Below are 25,527 nucleotides of genomic sequence, written 5' to 3'. Positions count from 1 at the left end.
CCTTTTCATATGGGAAGCAAACTTGAGGCATTTTTCCAGGTGTCTCTGTGCCTGCCTGGTCTCAGGCTCAAGAATTCCCTTCATCTCAAGCTCTCAGATACCACAGCCAGCACTGGCGGCCAGGTGCTTGGGACACATCGTATGTCTCTGTAGTAGCGAGAACAGCAGCGTCCTCTCTGCAGCACTCGAGGTAGGTGGGAAGGGTTGTGAGCAGGTGGTGGAGAGGCATATTGGTACAGCAGGAATTCCAGCCTCTCCACGCTACTGTCCCTTTAGAAATGCCCCTGAGGCCACCAGGTGGGACTGCGGCTCTGCCATCATGTAGAAGGGGACAACCCAGCATCCTGGCGTTTTCAATCTTTTTCTATGAGGGCAGAAAGGGGCCGAGAGAGACTCGAGGAAGCATTTCCCTTGGGCTGAGGAGAAGGAGTGTTGTGTATGGCACCCACAAGTCCCCACTGTGGAACTCTAGTCCCGGAGGGTCATGTCAGCAAGACTGACCTTGGCAAAACACATGGTAAAGCAACCAAGGCTTAACCCCTACTCACACCCCGAATAAATGCATAGATTATCCAAAATTTCCCACTGATAGCATGATCCTCGTCTACTATTATATTCCAGTGTAATTCTGAGAAAGAGAGAAAGAGAGAGAGAGAGAGAGAGAGAGAGAGAGAGAGAGAGAGAGAGAGAAACATGAATGTGAGAGAGAAACATCAGTCAGCTGCCTCCTGTACACATCCTGACCGGAGATCGAACCTGTAACCTTTCAGTGTACGGGAAGATGCTCAAACCAACTGAGCCATGGGCCAGGGCAATAGACCCTTATTCTTGACTGTGGGGGGGATGAGGAAGGAGCAGTCAGTACTAGTCAGAGCCAAATGATGTTCCCTCTCACACAAGACTCGCCTGTCCTGGGCTGACTGACACAGGCACCTGGGCATCCGCAAGCAGCTGTGGCGGCTGCCCAGGCCCCAACCGTCATTTCTGTACTGCCATGCTGTCAGTGGGCACGTGGACGGCTGTGGACACTGGGCTCTGTCATGGAGAGCCCTGATTTATTTCATGTGGGCTCTTTAAATAGGGTGACTGCTCTGTGTCAGCAGACAAAAGCCCAGTTCCTCCTAGACTGTAGAGACAAATTCCCAGTTCCGTTTATTTCTGCTTTTATTTCAGTTAAAACCCCAGAGAAACAATCCCCTCCCATAGGTTCTTCCCATATATCCTGAGACACAAAGGGACAAAAAAAAAACCAACCAAACCGGCAGTTCCCGGGGAAATTATTTTCTCTCCCTCTTTCCTTCTCTTTCCCTCTAAAGATAAATAAATAAAATATTTAAAAAAAAAAAAAAAACCAACCAAACAAACCCCAAAACAACAACAATCCAGAAATAAAATTTCCTCCCAGGCTTAAAGAGGCACTCCAGTCTCATCAAGGTCTGTGCTATAGCTGAGGCTGAGTCCTGTGTGTGTGGCAGAATCTTCTCCTTTAGACCGGGGTTCCATCAGGTGATATTACCACACACATTTCTGATACTGACAAGTAAAAGTCTGCTTCCTTTAGAAGCTACCAGTTTGTAGAAGAGTGCCAGGATGGCAGAACACGGTGACATCCAAGGGCAGGAAGGAATGTGGGGGCAGAAGAAAGATGTACAAAGAGAGGCAAGGAAAATGCAGAGTCACATAGGAAGGCTGGAAGTGCTCTCTAGTTTGCTGCAGCACATTACCTGTGGGGCCTGGGGGGCCTGGCTGGCCCGGCAATCCCTTGGGCCCTCCAATGCAACCTGGGAAGAGAGAGAAAAAGATGGCAGGGGGGCATCTTTAATGCCAAGTCTCATGGCTTTGCAATATTGCTAAGATCAAGAGCCACAGGCCTGAAAACTGGCTACCGTTTTTATAATCAGAGCAATTGAATGAGTTAATTAATATCGATCTGGTGTAAATAAAGGTTTAATTTTATCACATAATGAAATTAGAATATTAATATAAAATGCAAGAAATGTAAGGTCAGTCAAATAAAAACTGGCACTTTGCTGGCAACCCCCCCCCCCCCCTTAGGGCAACACCTCAGCACTGCTGAATTAATCTCACTCCTCCCCAGTGAATCAATGCCAATGCCTTTTTTTGTCTGGAAATATCCACCAGTGGGTGAAGGCCACTTGTGATTTCAAAAGCAGTTCTTTGATTCCTCCTTTGTGACTGAATGGTTTCAGAATTAGCCCCAGCAATAACTGCTTTGAGGCATGTAAAATGAAAACTGAGTGGGAGCCGCTTCTGGCCTGTGTGGCCAGGGCAGTGACATGACGCAGGGGTGTTTTGTTGTCTGGCCTTTGTCTTCCAAGCGTCCTTCATCTGTGTGGCTGGGATGTGGCCAGGCTCCTAACCTGATAGAGGCTTCAGCCTCCTCTGCTACACTGGGGACCAAGGGTGTACAACCTGGCCAGCCCAGGTCAGAAAAGGAAAGGGACCCTCTGTCTTTGGAGGGCCCAGCCTCCAGCCTGCAGAGCCTTGCACTCAGGGGTCTTCCCGTATCGGAATCACTGGCCATCAGCTTTCTCTGAAAGCTTTGGGGTCTGCCATTCCTGCTCTGCACTTTTGCTCTGAGTGTCAGGTCTATTCCCACATCTCAGCCTGACCTCAACCTCAACCTCATACAGGAGATCCACAAATTCTGATGCTAATTCTCCAACCCTGACGTTCAAGGAGGCTTTGCTCTCCAATGCTGGCCAGGTCAACCTCTGGACAGTCTCCCTCTCTTCTCTCCCACTGCTAAGCTCTGTCTCAGAGTCATTTCTGTATCCTGTCCCTGTCTGTCAGCCCTTCTTCTTTCTAGCATTCATTTATCACCAGTCTAAATTGTGCTCTCCTGACATTACCTGGATTGGCTCTTCACTCTGTGTAACAAGCAAATAATCCACAGTTGCCTTTTACACATGTGTAGACAGAAAGCTGAATACATATATGCATGTAATTTAGGTGTAAAAACATACCTGTTGAATTCTTACCAATGCTGTAAATTGATGCTTCATACTGGTGGGAAGATGTGGTAACACTACATGCTATCATACTTGCCTATTCTTTGATTCTAATCTGAATCAGACAGGGCGCCAGCTCCAAGTTTTGCATGTATTTATATTTCTTACTGCAGCTCCATGCTCACTGCAGGAGCTCACGGGAGTTGTTGACGAGCCACACATTTTATAAACCCAAAGTTTTAATGGGCTCTAAAGCAGGCTGATCTTCATGACAGTACCTGGCTGGATGACATCCTGTCCATCACCTCCAATGGGTCTTTTCACACCTGTGTCACAATCTGGGAGCAAGACAGGATGACAGAGTGAGGCACTTTTGGAACAACTGACAGTGACTAACTTATCTATGACTGTGTGTGTTGGCGGTGGTGGGAAGGCTGGAGGATGTGAAGGGACTCTGAAGGTCCGCAGCTTCAGCACTAGCGGGAGAGGCCCTGTATTTTCAGCTGGTGAGAGGAGACTGTTGGTGGGTCTGAAAAACCCTGGTGATGCAATATAGCATTTTTATAGGACACCACTGGGAAATTTATACATTGTCAAAAAAGAATAGTGAATATGTGTTGAAGCACTGCACAGTGCCTCATGACTTTGAAAGAGAAGAGAGGATCCCCCGTACCTATTTTTCCTGGAGGGCCTGGGGGGCCCGGAGGTCCGGGGAGGCCTGGGACTCCAGGGACTCCAACATCTCCAGGGAAACCACGCTGGCCTTTGGGACCCGGGAGGCCCAGTCCCGGGGGCCCCCTTTCTCCTGGAACGCCCTTAGTGCCGGGTGCTCCTGGGTAGCCTGCATCCCCTGGGGGTCCTTTGATGCCATCACCCTGGGAGAATATTGAGTTTATTTCTTAAAAGATACATAAACCTCAGAGACAGTCGTATTCCCAGTTCCTTTTCTGTGTTTCCCTGAGTCCAAGGCTTCAGATGGAGAGCAGAAAGTCAGTGGAGATTAATAAGAACCTACAGTCATGATCTAACCAAGTCACAAAAATAAAGGGTAGATTTCATAATAATCATGGGCAATGCAATAGAAGGTAGTTCTGGGAGGCTAACAAGTCTATCTGAATAGTAATTTTTCTCTTTCCGAACCATCAGCACCCATGCATTGATTGGGACCTTCATTCACAGAAAAAATTCTGCTGAAGAACAGTTAGGCACAGGTTTGGATAAATGAGAGTAGTAGTTATTTTTAGCATTTATGGCGTATCTACTCTTCACAAGGGCTAATGTGTGGTTAAAGAAAAGGAAGTCTTTAACTTGGACAAGAAAGAGAAGTGTGCTCGTGAGGAGGTGATAAGCAGAGGTGATAGCATCAGGACAGCAGGAAGTGGCGAAGTATTCAGTAATGCCAGGCCCTCTAATGAAACTCCTAAGCAGGTACGGAGAACTAGGGTACGCAGTGGAGTGATCAAAGGGGTGGGGGCTGTGAGAACTGGGGAGTTAGAAGGAATGATGTCTGCCGGTCACAGGCAAATCATGAGCCCAACTTCATGCTCAGTGTGTTTGAATGAGCTGGTACAAGAGCTGTTCAAATAAGTCCCACCCATCTGCCTAAGCTGTGAATGAGACAGGGACATTCAGACAGCAAGGAGGCTTCAGCTTCCAGAAAACAAAATGCTGCTGTCCGCTGAGGTTACCTTTCTCCTTCATTTACAAAGGCAAGAGGAATAGTGGGACAATCACTGACCAAGGGTCAAGCCCTCTCTATTTGCATGGTCCTGATTAAACCATGCGACCTCTTGTGTTTTGGCTCCTTTAAGATGCAATTAATGATAAAGGGAGTACTTTCCATTTCCCAAAGCTGTTGCAGAGGTCAAATGGTAGATTGACCGAATTTAGTGGATAATAATGACGATCACTGGGGTGCTCACAGAGGTTCTCAAGGCAGATGTTTATGTTCTTAGCTTAGAAATGCCGGCAATCAAGGACTGACAAAAGCCAACAGACTGAAAATCAGAAGTGGTGGGTTTGATAGCAGAAAGAAAACAGCAGGCCCGGACAGCCAGGAGCTGGGCTGGGGGCCAGGGGCCAGCCCTAGGTGTTGCTGGAGCTGCCTGCCCTCACAGCCGTGGCGAGTGTGCTACTGAACACCAGTAATTCACACACCACATCAGGTCAGCCACTGTCATGAATCAAGACACACACTCCTTCGTACATGTGCACACCACACACAGGGAGACCACACACATATGCACACACATGCCACACACACAAAGACCACTCCATAATCATATCTGAACAGGCAAAACATGAACACCGTTCAAACCACCAACATGCCCCACTGTCCTCTTCACCGATCATTGCTCTGGACTCTCTGTTTTTCCCTCTTGACTCTCAGATAAGGCTTATTGAGCTACATGATCATAGCATTATCTGTGGTTTTGAAAGCATTGCTCTCAGAGCAGAGCCACTTCTCCAACCCTCCCCAAGGCCACCAACACAGCTGAAGTCCTGTGATCCTGGACTCCGACTCAGACTCAGTGCTTGACAGGTCAGGTCACTTCTCGTCATTTCCTCATTTGCTAAGTGGCTTCTACGCTTCGTCTCAGTCATGTGGTAGTGCAACTGGGCAACACAAGTTCTCTTTGGAAAATAATTTTTGAAGGGATAACTAAAACAGCAATACTAGATTATTAATAATCCAGGTGTTTTCAAAGAGCCCAAGGAAACTGCACTGGAAACATTACCTGTATTATAGAAGAAATGACCCACGTTAGGAAAGAGAGGGCCCTGGTTTGGGAATGAGGCAAGTGAGCCAGCACAGAGAATGTAGGTGCGAAGCTCTGAGAAGGAAGAGAGCTGCGGGTTGAACTGTGACCCCTGCAGGTGCTTCTGTCATATAAGCTGCCCAGTCTGTGGGGCTTTGTTGTGGCAGCCACATGAGGTGAATTCAAGGATGTTAGAAGTGGGGCGTGTAGGCTTGAGAGCCGTAGGAAAGAAACTGGAATCTAGGAAAAAAGAACTGAGAAGTCACATGGCAGAATCAGGAGAAAACTCCAGAACTGTCCATGGGCAAGGCCAGACAGCAGGGCTTGGGTGGGGGAGGAGGAGGGTGAGCAGGGCGGAGCCCTCCCCCGGCTGGTCTCCACTGTCTCCTTTTCCGTCCTCAGCCTGGCTGAGAAAGGCGGCCAGGACGCTGCACTTTGTGAGACATCCTCTCTTTCAATGCTGGTGTGTGTGTGTTGCCAGAGCAAATAGTGTATTTCATAACTTATTCTAGAAAAATGGTGTTCCATCATCTATTTAAGAACACTTGATTTGGGGAGGGTAGTGTTTCATTCTATGTTACACCAGGAAGAATATTTGTTCTCTCTTTGACTTTTAAATATTCACTCTGGGCTTGGCTTCCCACCTAACTCACTACGTCCTGAAAAACACAATTTCTGCTCATTACAATAGAATAGATAGCATGGGGTGGAATTAGGGGGGTGCCAGCACCATTCACCTCAAGGTGTTTAAGAACGTGACTGATGGGGTGAGGGCTGAGCTGGTCCCACCCTTGTGGCTACTCACAGGAGGGCCTGGAAAGCCTGGGAATCCGTCGAGCCCGTCACGCCCCGGAATGCCGTCGCCACCTTTTATCCCAGGCACACCTGGGATACCTGGTTGTCCCTTCTCACCTGGGAAAGAATTTGCAGTGTGACTTTACTCGTACTGCCACAGAAGGATAAGTAGTGCAAGCAATGCTTGGCCACAGAAGACTGACCTTTGGTAGTAATTGTTCTAGAATCTCCCTTTATTCCTTTGGGTCCAGGAGGTCCGAAGTCACCAGGGGGTCCCTGTGAAAACAGACACAAAATGTCTTCCTCCTTCATACTGTTCAAGCAGGTCTGTGAAGATGATGGTTTCCTGTTCATACAGCTTGAGGGCCATTACCTGTCATCAGCCCAGCACTGTCCAAGAGAACTTTCTGCCATGTTAGATGTGCTCTATACCTGGCTGTCCAGTCTGTGGCCTCCAATCACAAATGGCTATTGAACACTTGAAAGTGGCCAGTGGGACTGAAGAGCTGAATGTTTAAGTTTAAGTAATTGCCAATTAATGGCAGCAGCCACATGCGGTGGACAGTGGAACTCAGGACCTTGCTACTCGGAGTTTGGCCATGGACCAGCAGCAGGAGCCTTCCCTGGGAGCTTGTTAGGAACGTAGAACCTCAGGCCCACGGGCAACTGAAGCGGGATCTGTATTTCAGCAAAGTCCCAGGGATTCACACAGTTGTGAACTGGCGTGAAGCAATGATCCACAACACAAGGGGGCTCACTCTTAAGTGCAATTATTCAGAATTTGAGCAGATAATAAGCCTCCCAGTATAAGAGATGGAAGTGTGTGACCATTGCTATTGAGAACAACACAGAATACTAGAAATGAAAATTAATGTTGGGAGAAAACATACTTTAGAGATGGCTTATTGCAGGATCACTCATGTTTCAGGCCACAAAACCTGGATTTCCCAGTGAGCTGCTTTATGGTTCAGGATGCAGATTCATATATGTGATACGCTAGTTTTTGGCAAATCTTGGTTGATCTTATTTGCAAGATTATGGGAGTTTTAGTGTAGGTTTAATTAAGTAGAACGTTACAAGTGATTAACGAGTTCCTTTCTCCTAGATAAAATTCCACCGATACTTGGTTGATTAATTGAATTCTGTGCAGAAAAGAATGCTGTGCTATTGGGGCCCAGACAGTGTCTCACATGCAGACGCTGCTCACTAAGTACTGGTAGGTGTCAGGCACACGCCTGGAAGGGTGAATTCATTTGTTGACCAATTATTCCTATACTTCCAACACTCTGCCAGGCTCTATCAGTGCGAATATTTAGTAACGAGAAACCACCTTCGTCCTTCCTACTGCTGTGGGGTCGGCAGACATCTAAACATGTAATTAAATAAATGCAAGACAGCAAACGCACTCCAGAGGTGTTTGAACACAAGCACTGTGGGCACGTGCGCAACACAGTTGGGCAAAGTCTGCCGTGCGAAGAGCTCAGCCACTCCAGATGCACAAAGTGGGACCCATTGGGCTTCTAGGAAATATTCAATCATTTTAGAAAGATTCCAAGATTTTACTGGTTTTGCCATTAGGTTTGCAATGCTCACAACACAACCTTTTTTAAAGGAATAGATAGCCATGGTTTGGGGATGGCAATATTTTTAAATCAGGACAAAGCACAGCATCTGCTAATTGTATTTGGATGTAACTATTTGTTTTCTGAGAAGCCCTGGGGCCTGGAGCAGAGAGGTGCCGTGGGTCTCACTTCCCCCTTGAAACAGCAGCGACCACCTCCTGCCGCGGCAGCTCTGGGGGGCTGCAGGCCTTGTACCGCGGTGTGCATCCAGACCATGCTCCCTGTCCAGGGCCAACTGGCCTCAGCAAGCTTTCCTCTGTTGCTAAGTATACAACATGATGGACTTTTCACTTTATAAAGAGAGGGAGCCCGGGGGAGCCCGGTTCTCATTTTAAGTATGAAAAGTGGCATTTCTTTGCCTTCATTTAAAATTTGGTTTGAAATTGCTAGTGAAAACCTGCCACAGAAGAAAGAGCTGCTCCAGATGATTGCTTTCATTAGGTGGGAAACACAGTCCACTTAGCCGATGTACACAGGGAGTCTGTGGGCAGGACACTTCCCACACTATGAAGTGGCCTGTCCACGGTTCACCGGCAGGTCTCAGTTTCATTGGGTTATGGGAGCCTTCATGAAAGGCTAAACCGGCTCTATACCACATTTGAAGAGGTAAATGCTTAATAAGTAAGATGCTTTACATTCAAAATGCTAGCAACTTTTCTTTGGAGGCTGTAATTCTTACACCATAAAATTCACCATGTTAAAGCATACGATTCAGTGGTCTTTAGTGTTTTTTACAAGGTTGTGCAACCATCATTATCTAATTTCAGAATATTGTCATTATCCCCAAAAGAGTCCCCCTGTGCCTTATACAGTCAGTCCCACTCTCTGCTCTACACCCCCATCCTCCTTGGCAATGGTTGATCTTCTTGTTATTTTCAGATTTGCTTGTTCTGAATACCTCACACGGATAGAAGCACAATATCTGTTCTTTTGTGTCTATTTTATTTCACTAAGCATAATGTTTTTGGGGCTTGTCCACACTGTAACATGTGTCAACACTTCACTCCTTTGGGTGGCTGAGGGCTATCCCATTGTACGGGTATGCTCTGTCTTATTTATCCACTCATTGGCTGATGGACCATTGGCTGATGGACATTGGAGTTGCTCCCACTTTTGGCGATTATTATTAATACTGCTATGAGTACTTACATACAAGTGTTTATGTGGGGGTTCTGGCCAAGACGGAGGCGTAGATAGAAACCCTTTGCTTCCTTGCACAACAAGTGTTTACGTGGACGTGTGTTTCAGTCTCTTGGGTCTATACCTGGGAGTGAAATTTCTGGATCCTAGAGTAATTCTATGATTGACTTTTTGAGGAATTTTGCACAGTGGCTGAACCACTGGGTGCCTGAAGTATTGGTCTAAAGCAGTGTTAATTCAATAAATAAAAGCCTGGAGAGCAGAGGTGGGTATTAAGGATGTCTCATCCACTCTGTAATAGAATTTGTCTCTCACCTTGAGCCCTTGGAACCCAGGTGTGCCGTGATGGCCAGGGTCTCCTTGGAACCCTTTCCTCCCTGGCTCCCCATGGGTGCCTGGGAAGCCCCTGGGTCCAGGTGGTCCTGGAAGACCCCTGATGAACTGATCATCGGCACATTTACAGTCCCCATAATCACCTGCAAAGTGAGGGAGAGGAAGGACTAGTTATTTATTCACAAAGTACGGTCTTGGGAATAGGCACATAAGCATGGTGAAGGGTGGGGCTGGGGGTGAGGGGAGGACCGAGGTAGCAGAGATACCAACTACTCTGCTCTTCACACTCATGTGTGCGGTGGGAACGCTTACCCCCATTTCCTAGATGAGGAGTGTGAGTTACTTAAGTGTGCAGTCATGGGCTCCTCTAGATGCAGAGTTCCAATGCAATGCTTACTAAGGATACTTAACCAATGGGAACATTTACAGAGGTATGTACGGAGTAGAGGAATCAGTGATGGGGCCTCAGGGATGAGGGAAGAGACAGTGTTCCAGGGTCCAGGTGAAGGGAAAGCCATGGGCTTAGAGGCCAAGGTCATGGGTAGGCAGGGAAAAAATGTGCCTCCTCTCCACTGCTCTCTTGCCATGACGAAATTCAGGGAGCCTGGTGCTGGTGGTAGGGTTGGCTTCTCAGGGGAGAGGGGGCCAGTGGGGAAATGACGACAGAGGAGGCTCAGTGGGGCTGAGTTGCACAGCTCGTCCACAGATGTCAGATCCCTGCAGTCACCTCTATCCACAGTGGGGCATGCACTCGTACACTCCACATGTACCGCAAAGGTCCAGATGTAGTTAAAGCGCGAACATGCGGCCCACGCCCAGGAATGGGAGAGCTGAGCAGGCATTACCGCAGTCCCTGACAGCCTCACAGGGAAGGGGCCACCTGGGCCAGCCCTTTCTTGGACAGGGTACTGAGCTAGGGGCAGTGTCCCTGAGATGCTGGGCAGGTCTCATCACTGCTCTGAGACTTGGACTCCTCACCAGTTAGCTAATCCCTAACTCAGGGAATCCCCCTTCGGATCCAACTAGATGATTTCTCTATAAGCACTCTGCAGTGGGCAGGTGCTTTGCAAATAAATACGTGTTACATTGCCTGGGAGCTGAGCACTTAGCTCTGAAGTCAGCCTAAGAAATCAATGCTCATCTTTTTTGCCCAGTACTGGGCTCCGCACTCCCTGAAAATTCAGAGATGATGTTGGCAAATAGAGAACAGAGAAGGGTGAGTAAATGATTGCTGGGTGTGCCAAAAATGTGGCAGACATCACCTTAATTGCAGTGAAGTTTCCATGAAAAAAAAAGGACACCCAGTGGGGAACTAGGGTATTGTGTTCATTTCAGAATGAGTGGGAAGGGTGAAGTGTACTCAGATGGGCCAAGTCATCTCCCCGCCCCTTCTCTGTTGTTCCCAGACGCCCCTTACCTTTCCATCCTTTCTGTCCTCGAGCCCCAGGGAAACCTGGAGCCCCAGGAAGGCCCTCCTGTCCTGGTGTTCCTTTAAGGCCAAAAAGGAAACCTAAGGAGAAAATCCACAGAGAGCACATTAGCAGAGCCCAGGGGACCCCACGTGTTGCTGAACCCCGAACCGGAAGGTTTTCCACCAGGTCTCCCAACAGAGACTAACGAAGTCCCACACTCTCTAATTCCACTCCCAAACTCCCCATCAGAAAGAAATGCATACTGTTTTCAGGGATGGATAGAAATGTGAGAGCCTATGAATTAATTTTTTTCTATTAAAGTCTAAAGATAAAAAACTTTTGTCTTGAGAAATGAGTCCAAAGCAAGGTTTTGATTTTTCAACTATATATTGGGTTGGCCAAAAAGTTTGTTTGGTTTGTTTTTTCCTGTAAGGTATCTCTAGTAGTGCTTAGTTGTCTTTAACTTCATTTAAAACAATTTTGTTAGATTGTATTGTGACAGCTGTCATGTAAGCATGCATTAAAAAACATAAAAATTGGTGAATTTTTGTGTAGCCATTTTAATATTGAAGATGGAAGAAAGTAAGTGGATTTTCAGCATATTATGCTTTATTATATCGAGAAAGGTAAAAACAACTGAAATGCAAAAAAAAAAAAAGATTTGTGCAGTGTATGGAGAAGATGCTGTGACTCACTGAATGTATGAAACGTGGTTTGTGAAATTTTGTGCTGGAAATCTCTCGCTGGACAATGCTCCACGGTCAGGTGAATCAGCTGAAGTTGACAGCCATCAAATTGAGACATTAATTGAGAACAATCAAAGTTATACCACATAGGAGATAGCCACCATACTCAAAATATCCAAATCAATAAGGTTATTGGTGAAAATGAAAAGTGTATCTTTTATTTTACGGAAAAAAATACAGAGTTCTTGGCCAACCCAATATTTTGCAATTCCAAGACTACCAAAAGACTTCTGGTTTTCCAAAAGACAATAAATATCAAAATTAATTTTGATATTTGCCCTGGCTGGTGTGGCTCAGTGCATTGAGCACCAGCCTGCGAACTGAAAGGTCTCTGGTTCAGTCCCCTGTCAGGACACATGCCTGGGTTGGGGCTGGGTCCCCCACTGGGGGCATACAAGAGGCAGCCGATTGATTTTTCTCTCCCCCTCTTTCTCCCTCCCTTCCCCTCTCTCTAAAAAAAAAATAACATCTTTAGAAAGTAAGTAAAAACATAAAAAATTAAGCATTTATTTAAAAAAATCAGTTCCCTATTCTGTCCTCTCCTGGGCACGGGTTCTCACTTGAACATACTTCTCTCCCCATATACACACCACACACACACTCCCTCCTCTTTTACTATTCGGGGTGCACACAAGTACACACATGTACACATGGAGTTTGTGTAATTAATGTAGATAACTGTGAACCATCTGGATTCAGTGTGGTAACTGGGATCAGGGTACTTCTGACCCACCATCTGCAGAGCTCCAATAATTCCAAGCAGGGATATCTGGGCAAAGGTGTTAAGAAATACAAACTAAAAGCCCTGGCTGGTGTAGTTCAGTGGATTGAGCATGGGCCTGTGAACCAAAAGATTGCAGTTCGATTCCCCATCAGGGCACATGCCTGGGTCAGTTCCCAGCAGGGATGCACCAGAAGCAACCATACATTGATATTTCTCTCCTTCTCTCTTTCCCTTCCCTTCTAAAGATAAATAAAAAAAAAAAAAGAAATACAAACTAAAAGCCAATAAAATTCCCCAGGTCACATTTGAGAGGAGCGCCACCGTGTGGTGGGACTGGGGCTTCACATGCCCAGGAAACATTGCTGAGCATGGAGTCTCCCTGACTCCTTCTGTTCTCACCATTGCTAAACCCTACAGTGCTCATAGCTCCAAAGATCCAATAAAACTCCTCCAACAAATTAAAATACATGCTGCCATACCCACCTTTTGGTAACTGAGAGGAGAGAATGAGGCGATTATGGAAGCAGAAAGGAAAGGAAAACACCAATTTAAAGAACTTCTGCTAACTGTTTGAAAAAATGATACCGGAATTTCAATATCAGAAAGCTTCAAGGTAACTAAAAGTTTATGGAAAGGAGGCAATGGCTATTGTTCCATGTAATCTGACCTCACTACACATTTAATATAAGCTCATCAGTCCACCTATCCATTCATCCATTAAACACTTCTCCGGTGCCTACACCGTGCCCAGCAGTGCGCTAGAAGCTGCGTATACAGTCAGAACAAAACTGACAGGACCTCATGGAACTTCCTGTTTAGATGTGGAGGTACACACACACCAGACACACCGTGGTCCGTAGAACAACACAGAATTTCAAATTATGGCCCGTGCTGTGAGAAGCTCAGAGAAAGTAATAGGGAGAGTCGGCAATAGGAAAGTCACTCCTGAGAACTTGACACTTAAGACCTACAGAATAAAAGCCAGCCAGCCAAGAGCGGGTGGGAGGGAATGTTTCCAGGAGAATATAAGCTCGTCTAAAAGCCCCCGAGGTGGAAGGCAAAGTTACTGGGGGGCGATGCGTGAGGAGCAGAATTGCAGAAAGGGAGGTGAAGACCATGCCAGCCTAGTGGGCAGAGAAATGGGGTTTGGATTTTATCCCAAGAGCAACAGGAAGTCCTTAAAGGGTTTTCAAGAGGAAAAGTTACCCAACCTAATCTACATGTAAAAGGGATACCAGAAAGAGGGGGAATGGAAGCTGGTCACGAGTGGGTTGGTTATTCTGGCCAACTAAGCATAATACTGCGGTGGCTTTGATGATGGAGGTAGTGAAATGATGGGCTGATTCAAGATTTGAGAGGCAGAATCACTAGGACTCGGTGATGGATTTGTAGTGTGGGTGAGCGAGATGCTAGTGACCCCCAGGGCTCTGGCCTGAGCTCCTGGGTCTGCAGAGATGGGAGAGGCCCAGGACAGGGACGTGTGGGTAGGGGAGATGGGGAGCAGAGGATCCAGAGTTCTGCTCTGGGCACACGAAGTTGGAGACGTCTGTGATACACACATTGGTGACTATGTGATGAGTTAACAGTTTGTACGAATTTGGAGCTCAGAACATGCAACTGGGCTAGAGACACAATGAAGGAGTGGGGGCATTGAACTTGTACTTCAATTCATGTGAATGGGTAATTCACTTAGGTAGAGAGTACAGAGAGAAAAAGGGGTCCGAGAATGAATTTCGAGGAACTCCATCATCTCCTGGATGGATGGGTAGAGGGGGAAACAGAGGAGCAGCAAACTGTACTCAAAAAAAAAGGTCACTGGGATAATGGTAGGGAAGACAGTGGGGCAGCATCGTGGAAGGCCAGAGAAGGCAGTGTGTGAAGTGCGGGGTGTCATCCTTCTTGTTGTCAACTCTTGCCACCTGTTCAGTTGTAGCTTTTGTTCTGTGTGGGCCGGGAAGACAAGATTATCGAGTCTGCTGAAATGTGTTGATTAAAGAGCAGAGAAAGGCTGCAAGTCAAGAAGTGAGGCCTCCACCCTGGAAGAAGGTGTCTGGAACTTGTCGCCCCGTGGCTTTCTGTCCTCATCTGCTTCCAGACTGCACCTCTCCAGGGTTCCACTGAAGGACGGATTGTGCTGGGGCCACTGTCAGGCAACCCTTACTGTGTAATACCCACGGGACTGTTGCTACTCAACAGGTTGAGAAGGTTTTGCCCTTCTTCCACCAGCGGCTTTTCCTATTCACACCACAGAGCACCTGCGATGCCCTCATCAGCTGCCTACTGCATGGGTTCACCACATCGGTTAGCAGAAAGCCCAGGTGAAAATACGGCTGTGGCCACGCAGCCTCCTTTGAGTTTCTGTCCACTTACCATCTGGTCCCCGTGGTCCCGCAGGCCCTTGGAGTCCTGGAGGTCCTGCCCTCCCTTCAAGTCCTGGTGAACCGGGGTAGAGCGCAGGGATGCCTGGTTCTCCTATGAAGCCTTTGGGTCCCATTTCACCTGGGGCGCCTCTCCGCCCACCTGAAAATCCAACAGCAATCGGGAGCAGTGTGAAACTTGTGCTATTTAACAGCCGCGCTGGCATTCCCACACATGAGAACCCTCCAGCAGGACTAGGAAATTTACAGTCCATGCAGTAACTTAAGGGGTGGATGCCAGTGGTATATTCCATTTCCATCTTTCAACCTCAAAAAAGCTCCTCTTCCTGCCTCCAAACAGTGGCCTCAGGGTTGCTACCAACACGTGGCAGCAACGTTTGTTGATTGCCTGTGCTCCCCCCAGCCTGTTGACAGAATCCTGCTAGTCACTCATCAGCGGCACAGTGTAACCTAGTGGGAGAATTACTGTCACAGGTTCAGTTGTCCTGTGACAACAACCAACCATGGCTGTGAGACCCATTACAGCTGCTGAGCCCCGTCTACGGGGAAGAGCACCAGCACTGACAAAGCTGTGCAGCTGGTGAGGGTCCCAAGGGGACGCACTTTCGGTCACAGTTTAGTTGCCATGGAACCACATTACCTTCACTTATGCTGGACGTGCCGGGGAAGCCTACTGGGCCAGGGTCCCCTGGCAGACCCCGTGTTCCTGGCTCCCCATAGGCCCCTGGAAATCCCGGGTCACCTCTGCCACCTGGAACGAGACAGTCCCCACAGTAAGAATAGGGCTGTTGTCTGGGACTCACGACAGATACTCACCTTTTCACTGAATGCATATTGACCAATACCCTGCACGTTGTGTGAGGCACGACAGGGGGCCAAGTGTTTAATACATGATGGCCCCTGTTTTCAGGGAGCTCATTCCCAATCAAAGAGGGAGACAAGATTCCTATAAATATCATAAAACAGACAGGCACATAATACCAAAAGGGTACAGAGTGGGTCAAAGGAGGGGAAGATTATTTTGGGGGGTAAATCTGATTTTGAGGGATCGTGGAGGATAAAAACAATAGAATTAGATTTTCGAGCTATTGCTATGCACACTAGGCTCAGCACGAAATGCTTGGCATACATTTGATCCCCATAAAGCCATGCGGCACGGAGACTGCCACAGCCCCGATTTTGCAGAGAGGGGAAGCACTGTGCTCATGGGCATTCACGTCTCCTAGAGCAGGTCACTTGACAGTTGAGTTCTGGGCAGGGGTGAAGTGTGAGGAGACGGGGAACAAGTCCAGGCTGAAAGCACAGAGCTGGTGGAACGTCGGGTTGGGTGGGTTGAGTCTGACGTGAGACCAGTGAAAGAAATGATGGTATAATCAATAAAAAAGTTAAAAAAAAAATGATGTGATTAGGAATCCTCCCACGCGAGAGGCAATGTGCTTCTCTTCCCCTGTGCACCAGCTCCTGCCTGGATTGGCTTTTTGTACCTCTTTGCTGGATAAATAACAGACGAATGCTTTTATAAGCTTTATCCATAAATAAACATAAAGTGGCATCGCTAAGTTCTTTGGCATGTTGAATAAAGACACACCAAAGTAGTCATTAAACTGACACATGGGTCACATCTAAGCAGGCCAGTGAGTCCTTGACCCCTGGGCGTATATGATATGATAGGGGTGAGCCAGATGATCTACTGGGTGTAGGAAAGAAGGATCACAGCATTTTTATTTAAAAAATCCTATCCTTTAAAATATGTACCTGATGTGTAAATTTTAGCATGCATGTCGCTCAGTCATTCAGATAATTATTTACTGAGCACCTACTACTTGCCTGGGTCTGTTCTAGAAACTGTGGATACAGTAGTGAACCACACGGGCTAATCCCTGCATCCATGAAAACTCCTATAACATGGGCAAGTGATCCATCCATAAATATATGTACGATTATTTGAAGGAATGCTCAAAACATTTTTCAAAAACATTATTTAGAAGGTTGTACATTCAAAACTGTTGCTCTTACTATAGAATTTGAATATTTCAGTACAATTTTACCAACTTGGAGGCTGAGCTAAGATAACAAGATAAGCATGAGCCACAACACACACAAAATCCTTCATTTACACACACAGGTCAACTGGGACAGTGAAGCATCTGCCTAGGTGGTTGTTCACGCACACATATCTGGGGAGTTAGCTCCTTGAAGTCTGAAAGGACGAGACTGTCTCCAAGGTCAGAACATGTGGTCAGTACTGGGTTTCAGACCGTTGAGCAGAAGGGTAGCTCGTATGTGCCTTGGTAGCTTTGGAGTAGAGACTTGGGAAGGTGGTTGGGCCAGCCGCCATGGAGGCCTGAGGTGCAGAAGGACTGGATTTCTTCGGTGAGACCGCAGATGGCGAAGCCAGAGCCTGCACGAGGTGTGCAGCACTGGAAGAATTTCCCAACAGAGGGTCTCACCAGGAAAGTGGGGGGCACTCTCTCAGGCCTCAGTCGAAGGGGGCTCTCCTGGGATACCACACTGAAGCCATGAGGGAAGGTGCACACAGAACAGATTCTACAAAGCTGTGGCCTGAGCATCTTGTGTTTTACTTAGATAAATCTTTCTTGAAAGTTCATGACCCTGCGTCCCTAACAGAAGAGAATGGACACTCTCATGAAAGAGAAGTTGCATACAAACCTTTAGCCAGGGAAGGATGGGGGAAGGGGACAGGTGGGCCTGGGAGGCCTCGGTCACCCACTTCTCCCTGGAGGAAAAAGAGAGGAAAACAGAGGAATGTGAGACCAGCCTTTTGGAGTCTGGGACTCTTCTGAGTAATCGACTACAGACTCTGCCTGGGGATCCATGTCCATTATTCTGAGGCACTAAGTCCAGGCATCCCAGACACACCGAGAGACAACCACGTGGGCTGTGCCAATGTCACTTTGAAATCCTCCTCGGATACTAGACCCAGTCAGGAGGCTGCTTTCTGCAGGGCTGGCTACTTCGTTGTCGAGAATGGTATCCGAGTCGGCCTGCAGGGTGAGCTGGGGGTGACTCAACAGCATCCTGACACAATGCCTTCTGGGTTGTAAGAGCTAGCGACTGAGCCTCACTGGGCCCCACAGGCCTGCCAGTCCCTGTCCTCACCAGACATGGCCCCATCGAGCAGGAAAGGCTCCTTCTTTGGTTAGTGCTCCCATCAGCTAGTGTAGCTGGACCTTACCTGGTCCTCAGCTGACTGAGTTTCACTGCCCTGCCAGCCCATGCAAGATCTAAACACGTCGGTCATATTCTCCCTTGGGAACCAGGGGTGCCCCATCCTCTTGTTACTGCAAAGCCCCTCCCACAGCCTTGCTAGTTCACTCTGGCCCAGGTGTGGCCTCCGCCTGAGTGGCCTATAGCATCATGAGGCTGGGATATACATGACTAACAAATGAACATCCATCTCACCTCCCCACCGCTTGGTGTTGTGTGTCCGGGTATCTATTCTCAGATAGGACAGACGCCACCTCCCTGTCCAACATGGGCAGTAGGAGGCCATTAGAACACCACCCAAAGAGAGCAACTGGAAACCAAGCTCACCTTGGGTCCTCGGGGCCCATCAGGGCCTGGGTAGCCATCCAGTCCTCTGCTTCCCTGCAGGAAAGATGTTTGGTGCTTATTCTTATCTCTGTAATTTGAAGGACTGACCAAAAGAACTTTACTATGTCTCATGAAATTAACAATAATTCATTAAAATCACTTCCTACCCAGTCTCTGTTGAATTTTTCCTGATTTTGGTTTTAAAAATGTTTTCTTAAAGTGGCTTTGTTTGAGTCAGGACCCAAAGTCAAAACATGACATTTGGCTGATGTGTCTCTTAATCTTCTCCTAATTCATGATGGTTTCTTCTTCCTTCCTACTTTTTTGGTAACTTTTTGTTGTTGTTATTGAAGAAACCGGGTCATTGGCACTGCAAACAGCCAACGTGGTGGACTGGCCCCACCTCGCCCTTACGGTGTGTAATGTGCTGCTCCTTCCCTTCTACTTCCTCCTAATTGGTTGTTAGATCTAGAGGCTTCTTTAGGTTCAGGGTCACCTTTTGAGCAAGAAGCGTTCACGGAGGCTGCTGTGTCCTTCCTTTCTACTGCGCCCCTTTAGGAGGCACAGAGGCGGAGTCTCAGAGATTTTATAACCAATCAGTGGCGTCAAGTGCCGACAACCTGATGCATCTATCAAAACCTTCCTCCCAGACAGGTTTGGAAAAATTTCCGTTAACACCAAGTAGGAGCATTAAAGCCTCTCTGTTTAGACTTTTTCTTCTTTATTGAAGAAAATCTCTGGTGCTAACTGTTGCTTTCTAATTCCCTCAGCTATGCATCAGAAAAAGCTCTATCATATTGGGCTTTTGTACATATGTAAAGTTTTAAAAATAATCTAGAAACTTATTCCATCTTGCTAAAGAATACATACAGGTGGCCCCCCAAATTTGAATGCCAGCTGCCAGTGGTAAAAAGAAATGGACATTACGTGGTTATTTTACCAGATATTTTGAAATCTAGGGGCATTTAGGCTGAAAGTCATGTGGTTCAGAATGAACTAAGATTGGTGTTTTTCATGGTGGGTCCGTAATTTAGACTGACTTTCTGTTACACTAAGTAAAGCTGGAGATTCCAAAGTGAAGGTACCTTTTTCTGATAGGAAAGATGATCTCCTCTTTATAGGCCACCTCATGAGATGTGTTAGGGATCATTAAAGAGCTTGCCAGTGACGGAGTAGTTGGCAACTAGGCATCCGGTTGAAGTTGTGTCCAGGGCTGACACAACAATCCAGCTCAAAAGTACGCTGGACTTTGTCACATCTACACACCATTCCACCCCACACTGCTCAGCCGTGCTGTGACATCATCAACAAGCAGTAACAAGCACCCCCAGAACTAATTACAGTTCTATTAATCCCTGGAGAAATGAGGGAGGGGTAGCCGATTCTTTGCCCCAGTAGAGAAAGAAAAATCTTTCCCAGAATCTTTTCTTTTTTGGTTTATCCTATTTCGACACATTGTTTATGTTGGTATTCACAGGCTCCTTGGAGCTGCCTTTGATTACTGGTTCCATTTCACAGCCTAAAACTAAAAAGTCTGTAAGTACAACTGAGATGTTAGCTGGGCAGTCATGGCAACTTGGCAAGTAAGATAACACATGGTAGACATGCCTCCGAAGCAGTGTGGCAGTCACAGGCAGGAAAGGTCCGCTGTGTGTGCATATCCTGGGCATTTCCTATGTTTAAAGTCGAGGAAACGACTTCCTCACAGCATCTGAGATGCCCCACTTAATTGGAAGCATCTGTATCTCCCCAGTTGTTGCAAGTGCAGAGAGCAGGCTGCGAAACGTGAGCCCTGGACCCCAACATCTGGGCCACAGCAGCCAGGCGTTCTAGGGGGTCAGTGCCTGGTGAACATCCTGTCCTTCGTTAACTTTTGAGTTCTAGAGAGTGGCTATGTTGAACTGCATTTAAAAAACACTACAATTCCTTAATGTTGGGTGTAGAAAAACAAATCATAATTATGATTGCACTAGCACATGGCGGGCAATCAAAGTACTGACAGTTGTACTTTAATTACATGGAGTGGGTTGAAACAAATTATTTTTAAATGTTAACATTTGCTTTACTCCTGTCACTTTACAGCACTTGCATACTATAATCCTTAAACCAGAAATTGGCCTTTTGGCCTTTAGTTGGGGGTACTGCAGGGACAGCACCTGGCTCCAGGCACACAGCCTTTGGGGGTGCTCCTATCAGTTACTAATGTTCTGAGCGGATGGGTGTAACTAGGGGCCATCCTTGGTTGAGTTTAAGATAAAAGGACAGGAATAGGGAAAATTAGGTCAATTGGGGCTGCAGGAAGGAATCAGAGCTCGTACTCATTGTGGCCCAAACCGGAATACGGAAGCAGGACGCCTGAGTCTAGGGCTGGTGGAGGTCAGAAACAAAATCTGGGAGGTCAAGTCCCCTCTGTAGTTGCAGGGGTACTGACAAGACCCGTTGGTCACTACCAGGGTCCTCATGGCTCTCCAGTCACTCAGTGGAGCCGTGAGCAGCAGTCTGACCTGGAGGCTGAACCAATTATTTATTTATTCATTGTTTTTAAAGTCGGTGGGGTGGGGGGGTGAAGCAGGGGGAGGGAAAGGGGAGAGAGAGAAAGATATCAATTTGTTGTTGTTCCATTTATTTATGCATTCATTGGAAGATTCTTGTATGTGCCCTGACTGGGGATTGACTCTGCAGCTGTGGTGTATCGGAACGATGATCTAACCAGCATCCTGGCCAGAGCTGAATTAATTTTGAAAAAAACATCTATTTCTAGTTACCTATGAGCATTGAATTATGCAAATACTAGCCCAGAGGCATGAAGCTGTGTGTGCCATAATTCTGATTGCATGACTGTTGAACAGAGCAAGCAGCTGGAAACCACTGTGAGGAGCTCATTAAGCAAACATGGTACACCCATTTACTGCACTTCTGTAGCTTATTAGCAGAAGTATGTACGTGTGAACACACTAATGTGGAATAATATCCAAGGCACACTAGATGAAAAAACAAGTGGCAGAATGATACGGATATTTTTATTTTCTGTCGTTAAATTATATGCATGTAAAAAGGCATGTCCTTTGTATACCAGTACTCATCTGGAACAGCACCCACAGAGCTATTACCCGTATCTGTCTCTGGGCAGAATGCTGGGGGTCTGTGACAGGAAGAAGACGTACTGTATATTCTATGATCAAATTAGTGAAAATAATGAATAGTGAAGATAGTAAATAATGAATTAAAATATCTCCTTCTCTGTGTACTCTCTCATATGACCTAGCATTCAGACAATTCTAAGCCTGATCCGGATTCACAGTACATTTCTGATATAATGTTTTCTTCTAAAAAAAATTGCCAAAAATCTGCCTACAGAACGCATGGTAAAAATAACGAGTTGGGTCATCTTTACAGATAAATAAAGTGTGAAAATGTGTGAGGTCAACATGTAAAATGTGTAGGCCAATCCGTGGTCACCACGTTGACAACCTTCCTAAGAGTGACATACAATGACACAGAGGACGAGTGTGAGACTGGAAGGCACGGAGGCCGAGGCTGGTGGGGCTGGGTGAGGGAGCCTGGAGGGAGAGAGCCGAAGGGCTGGTCTGCAAATATGAGAGAAATCTGACTCAAGCATTTCAAATGCTTTGGGACCAAGCCTTACTTATGCTGTGGTAAATGCAGGGAGAATTAATTTTTTTCCTCAGGGCAAATTTTTTTGTTCCTGGAATTCCATAGTCTTTAAGTTTGACCTCTGCAAGAGGCTTCAGGCCTGGAGCAGATGGCATTTATGCACCACACTTACTTTCTGTCCTTTGGCACCTTGTTCACCATCTACACCAGCGTAACCCTGCAGAGAACAGAAAAGAGAAGCAGTAACAGCTTAGAACGTACAGCAACGTTTCCCCGAGGGCATCACCATGGCAGCTGACATGGCCTGAAACATAACACTGCACCATGAAAGTACCGAAACCATCCGAAACTCTCTTTCTTTTCTAAGGGAGATGGCTGATTTCAGTGACACTTTCATATAATACAACATATCATTTAAAGAACTATGGAGAAATTTGTAAAGATGGTATGAATGGTAAAGATAACAAAAGGCCTGCACGCCACGGTTCTCATGAGCCTCTGTTCTTATTTTGGAGCTTGTGACATTTCTTTTTGTGGTGGTGGCTGCCACAAGGCAACTTTCTCTTGGTTTTGGCCACATTTCCCAGCTTCGCTGTGGCTGTGTTTGGCCAGGTGACTGAGTTCTGACTGGTGGAGAGAGGGCTGAAGTGGCAGGTACCATTTCAGGCCACCATCTGGGGCATGGGAGACACAGGTGGCTGCATGCCCTTGGGAGGAGACACTCCTGTGCCACCTCCAACCACCAGGGATATTTTTGTTGGATTCTTAGGGTAGCAAGACTTTCAACACTTCCTGTGTGCCACAATCAGCCTACACTTTTGTTACCACAGATTAATTTAGCCTAACTAATATGAGCAGAAATGTGTTTGTGTTCTGCTCCTACCTTTCTCCGAAAGCACGTACAGTTTTAAAAACCACAGTTATTGGGTGATAACTTGTCAATCTCATCTACTGTAGCCAGCGGCCTACTCTGGTTTGGGGTGTGTGGAGGGGAATGGGAGTATGAGGCAAATAACTCTGCACTTTTGGCTTAACTTTGCTGTGAACCAAAACCTGATCCAAAAACACTAACACTGATTTAAAAATCAAATCGAAACAAAAGAAGCTACAATTATGGAACAGATTTTACCCGGAGTCCTGGAAAGCCCATGATTCCTTCTTCCCCCTTCAAGGAAATGCCCTAGGAGAGAACACAGAGACTTGAGGGAGAGGCCGGTATTTCACACTGCACCTGCTCAGGACTCCGTTTCCCAGCAGCCTGACTGGTGCCAGCCTGCCTCTGGGGTTCCCAGTCCAGCTCAGTGAGATGGCAGATTCACAGGATCTGTGAGTCTGTCTGGGTCACCACATGCCCCGGTGTCACCTGCCATCCCCACACAGCGAGTGACGATTTGGGAGGACAGGGGGTAAATACTGGGGCGGGCATGACAGAGATGAAAGAGAAGGCAGAGACGTCACCAGTTTAAGCCTCCAGAACAGAGGCAGGGCCTGCCCGGCCCCTCTACCCACACATCTGCCCTTTTAAAACATTTAGGTTCATTTTATGAACTTCACAAAATGCAGATTAGCTGGTGGTGTTTACTAGGCAAAAAGGAAGACATTCTCAAACTGTTTTCTGGAAATAAAACCTCATAAAAATCAATGATAATACTTTCTTGCTGTAGACAAATAGGTTGGAAACCTCAAGTCCATGGGCCCCAATGACCCCTGTGCATTCCATCATGGCAACGGGGTCGCCGAGGATCTGGGAACCACCAGTGAGCAGAAACATCTCTGCTGCTTGACTTACCACTCTTCCTGGTTCCCCTGTGCTTCCTTTTTCACCCTGTGAAGAAAACGAAAAATAGGAAATACTCATTAATTCGAGAATAGCAATATTTAAGATTCATCAGGGTTATGATATGAAATGAAAAGTATTTAATAAAACTTTAAACAACCATTATAAATGGAAGAAAGCTGTATTTTTGCAGCTTCAAAATTCAAGGAAAAATGTGTACTATTTCTTCTGGATATTCATAATGTAAATTTAAGTGCATTATTTTTGAGGTGACTTCACGGCTGCCTCTGTGTGGTTGCCTTTATTACTGCACAGCTGCGAGCATATATGCCATGTTGTGCAGGCAGAACATGCCCAGAGAGCCCTGAATTATAATATTCATGTCAATAAAATATTATTAGAAGGATTTTCTGAGGAAAAGGCACATTTGGAATATATTAAGACCCCAAGCAAAAGTGGCTTTGGAAAGAAACGTCAACTCTGTATGATTCAGTTTTTCATTTCTCTTAGTTTAAAATGGGGAAAGAAATGTAGTGACTGGCCCATCCTTGCTCTCCATCACTGCTAAGATAGCACCCAGATCCCTGCAGACCAACACTGCCCCCTGCAGGCTGGTCAGGCCTCAGGCCTGGACCACCTCTCTGAGTGGCAGAAATCTAAGGAAATGTGTTCCGGAAGCTTGAGCATCTCAGCCTGGATTGAACTTGCTCTGGTCTTGCTCCATCCTCAACTGCTGGACAAAGGCCCTACCTGGCTGATGGCCAGGTCACCTTTAGGAGCAAGAAGCCCACTCAGAATCCATCCTGATGACTCAGTGGAGCCCCTGTTCCTGCCCGGTTGTCCAGGGACATCTATCTCGCTTTGTCAGCTGCAGACAACCACCTGCTTCCGACAATTTCCTCTGGCACTTCTGCCTTGCACCAGCCACCTTCCAGGCCACTTTTGTCAATGGTAAGTCACCTATCACTCAGCCCAGCTGCCTGGATTCAGTTCCCCACTACGGCAGTGGTCATGCCTGCCTCTCCCATCTGACCAAGCACCCAGCCCCCATCTTGACAGACACCTGAATGTTGGAAATTATATTCTGTTTGGGGTTTTAATTTTGGTTGATTATGCCCGACTTTATCCTGGGTGTTTCACCTGTGGCTCCCTGTAATCCACTCCGCAGCTCCACAAGGCCAGTCTTACTATCTTCAGTTGGTACAAGGGGACACCAAAGCTTAGGGAGGTGAAGTGGCCCATCTGAATGAGTCAGTGGTAGAGCAGGATGACTTTTATTTGACTCCAAAAGTATGTTTTTAATCAAATGAAATGTTAATAGACATTATAGGGGCCACAAAATCAATTTGGATGAACCCCGCCCCCTGCAATTATTCTTTATGTCAGCAAAGAGTAAAAGCAGGCTTACTTTGCAGACTACAGTGTTTTGTCAGACAGTTCCATATACTGGGTTTGAACTGCACTCTGAACATAACCTGTGTGTCTGTACCAGAGATGCACATGCTTAAGGCTAGATCTGAGATTTAAAACAGTGGATCCTCGTGTTCATTCATCACAATTGTTTAAGATGATGGGCTGATGCAGTTATTTGACTGAAAGAATAGTTGTGCTTTTGTGCACAATTTGATGATGAGGCCTTTTCCTCTTTAAGTGCGACTGTTTGAATAAAATTGAAAAAAATTATCTTTTTTCCTGTGTC

The 25,527-nt window shown here is 46.7% G+C and overlaps 1 protein-coding gene across 3 annotated transcripts in view; it reads right to left on the bottom strand.

Annotated features, from left to right (window-relative positions):
- Window positions 1-25,527, bottom strand: part of COL4A2 (collagen type IV alpha 2 chain) — a 183,693-nt gene that overhangs the window by 34,936 nt on the left and 123,230 nt on the right. For all 3 annotated transcript variants that reach the window (XM_053659816.1, XM_037125655.2, XM_037125654.2), the window contains exons 14-27: window positions 23,841-23,876; window positions 23,181-23,231; window positions 22,224-22,268; window positions 18,437-18,490; window positions 17,552-17,618; window positions 15,522-15,632; window positions 14,874-15,023; window positions 11,039-11,131; window positions 9,604-9,764; window positions 6,730-6,802; window positions 6,537-6,643; window positions 3,646-3,847; window positions 3,251-3,310; window positions 1,725-1,781 (exon numbers count right to left, since the gene is read on the bottom strand). In XM_053659816.1, the coding sequence (XP_053515791.1) occupies window positions 1,725-1,781; window positions 3,251-3,310; window positions 3,646-3,847; window positions 6,537-6,643; window positions 6,730-6,802; window positions 9,604-9,764; window positions 11,039-11,131; window positions 14,874-15,023; window positions 15,522-15,632; window positions 17,552-17,618; window positions 18,437-18,490; window positions 22,224-22,268; window positions 23,181-23,231; window positions 23,841-23,876 (1,267 nt within the window). The remainder of the gene's footprint in view (window positions 1-1,724; window positions 1,782-3,250; window positions 3,311-3,645; window positions 3,848-6,536; window positions 6,644-6,729; window positions 6,803-9,603; window positions 9,765-11,038; window positions 11,132-14,873; window positions 15,024-15,521; window positions 15,633-17,551; window positions 17,619-18,436; window positions 18,491-22,223; window positions 22,269-23,180; window positions 23,232-23,840; window positions 23,877-25,527) is intronic.

This window comes from Artibeus jamaicensis, unplaced genomic scaffold, assembly GCF_021234435.1.
Source record: "Artibeus jamaicensis isolate MK-2021 breed Jamaican fruit bat unplaced genomic scaffold, CSHL_Jam_final scaffold_833, whole genome shotgun sequence".
NCBI lineage: Eukaryota > Metazoa > Chordata > Mammalia > Chiroptera > Phyllostomidae > Artibeus > Artibeus jamaicensis.
This window is presented reverse-complemented; position numbering and strand designations above follow the sequence as displayed.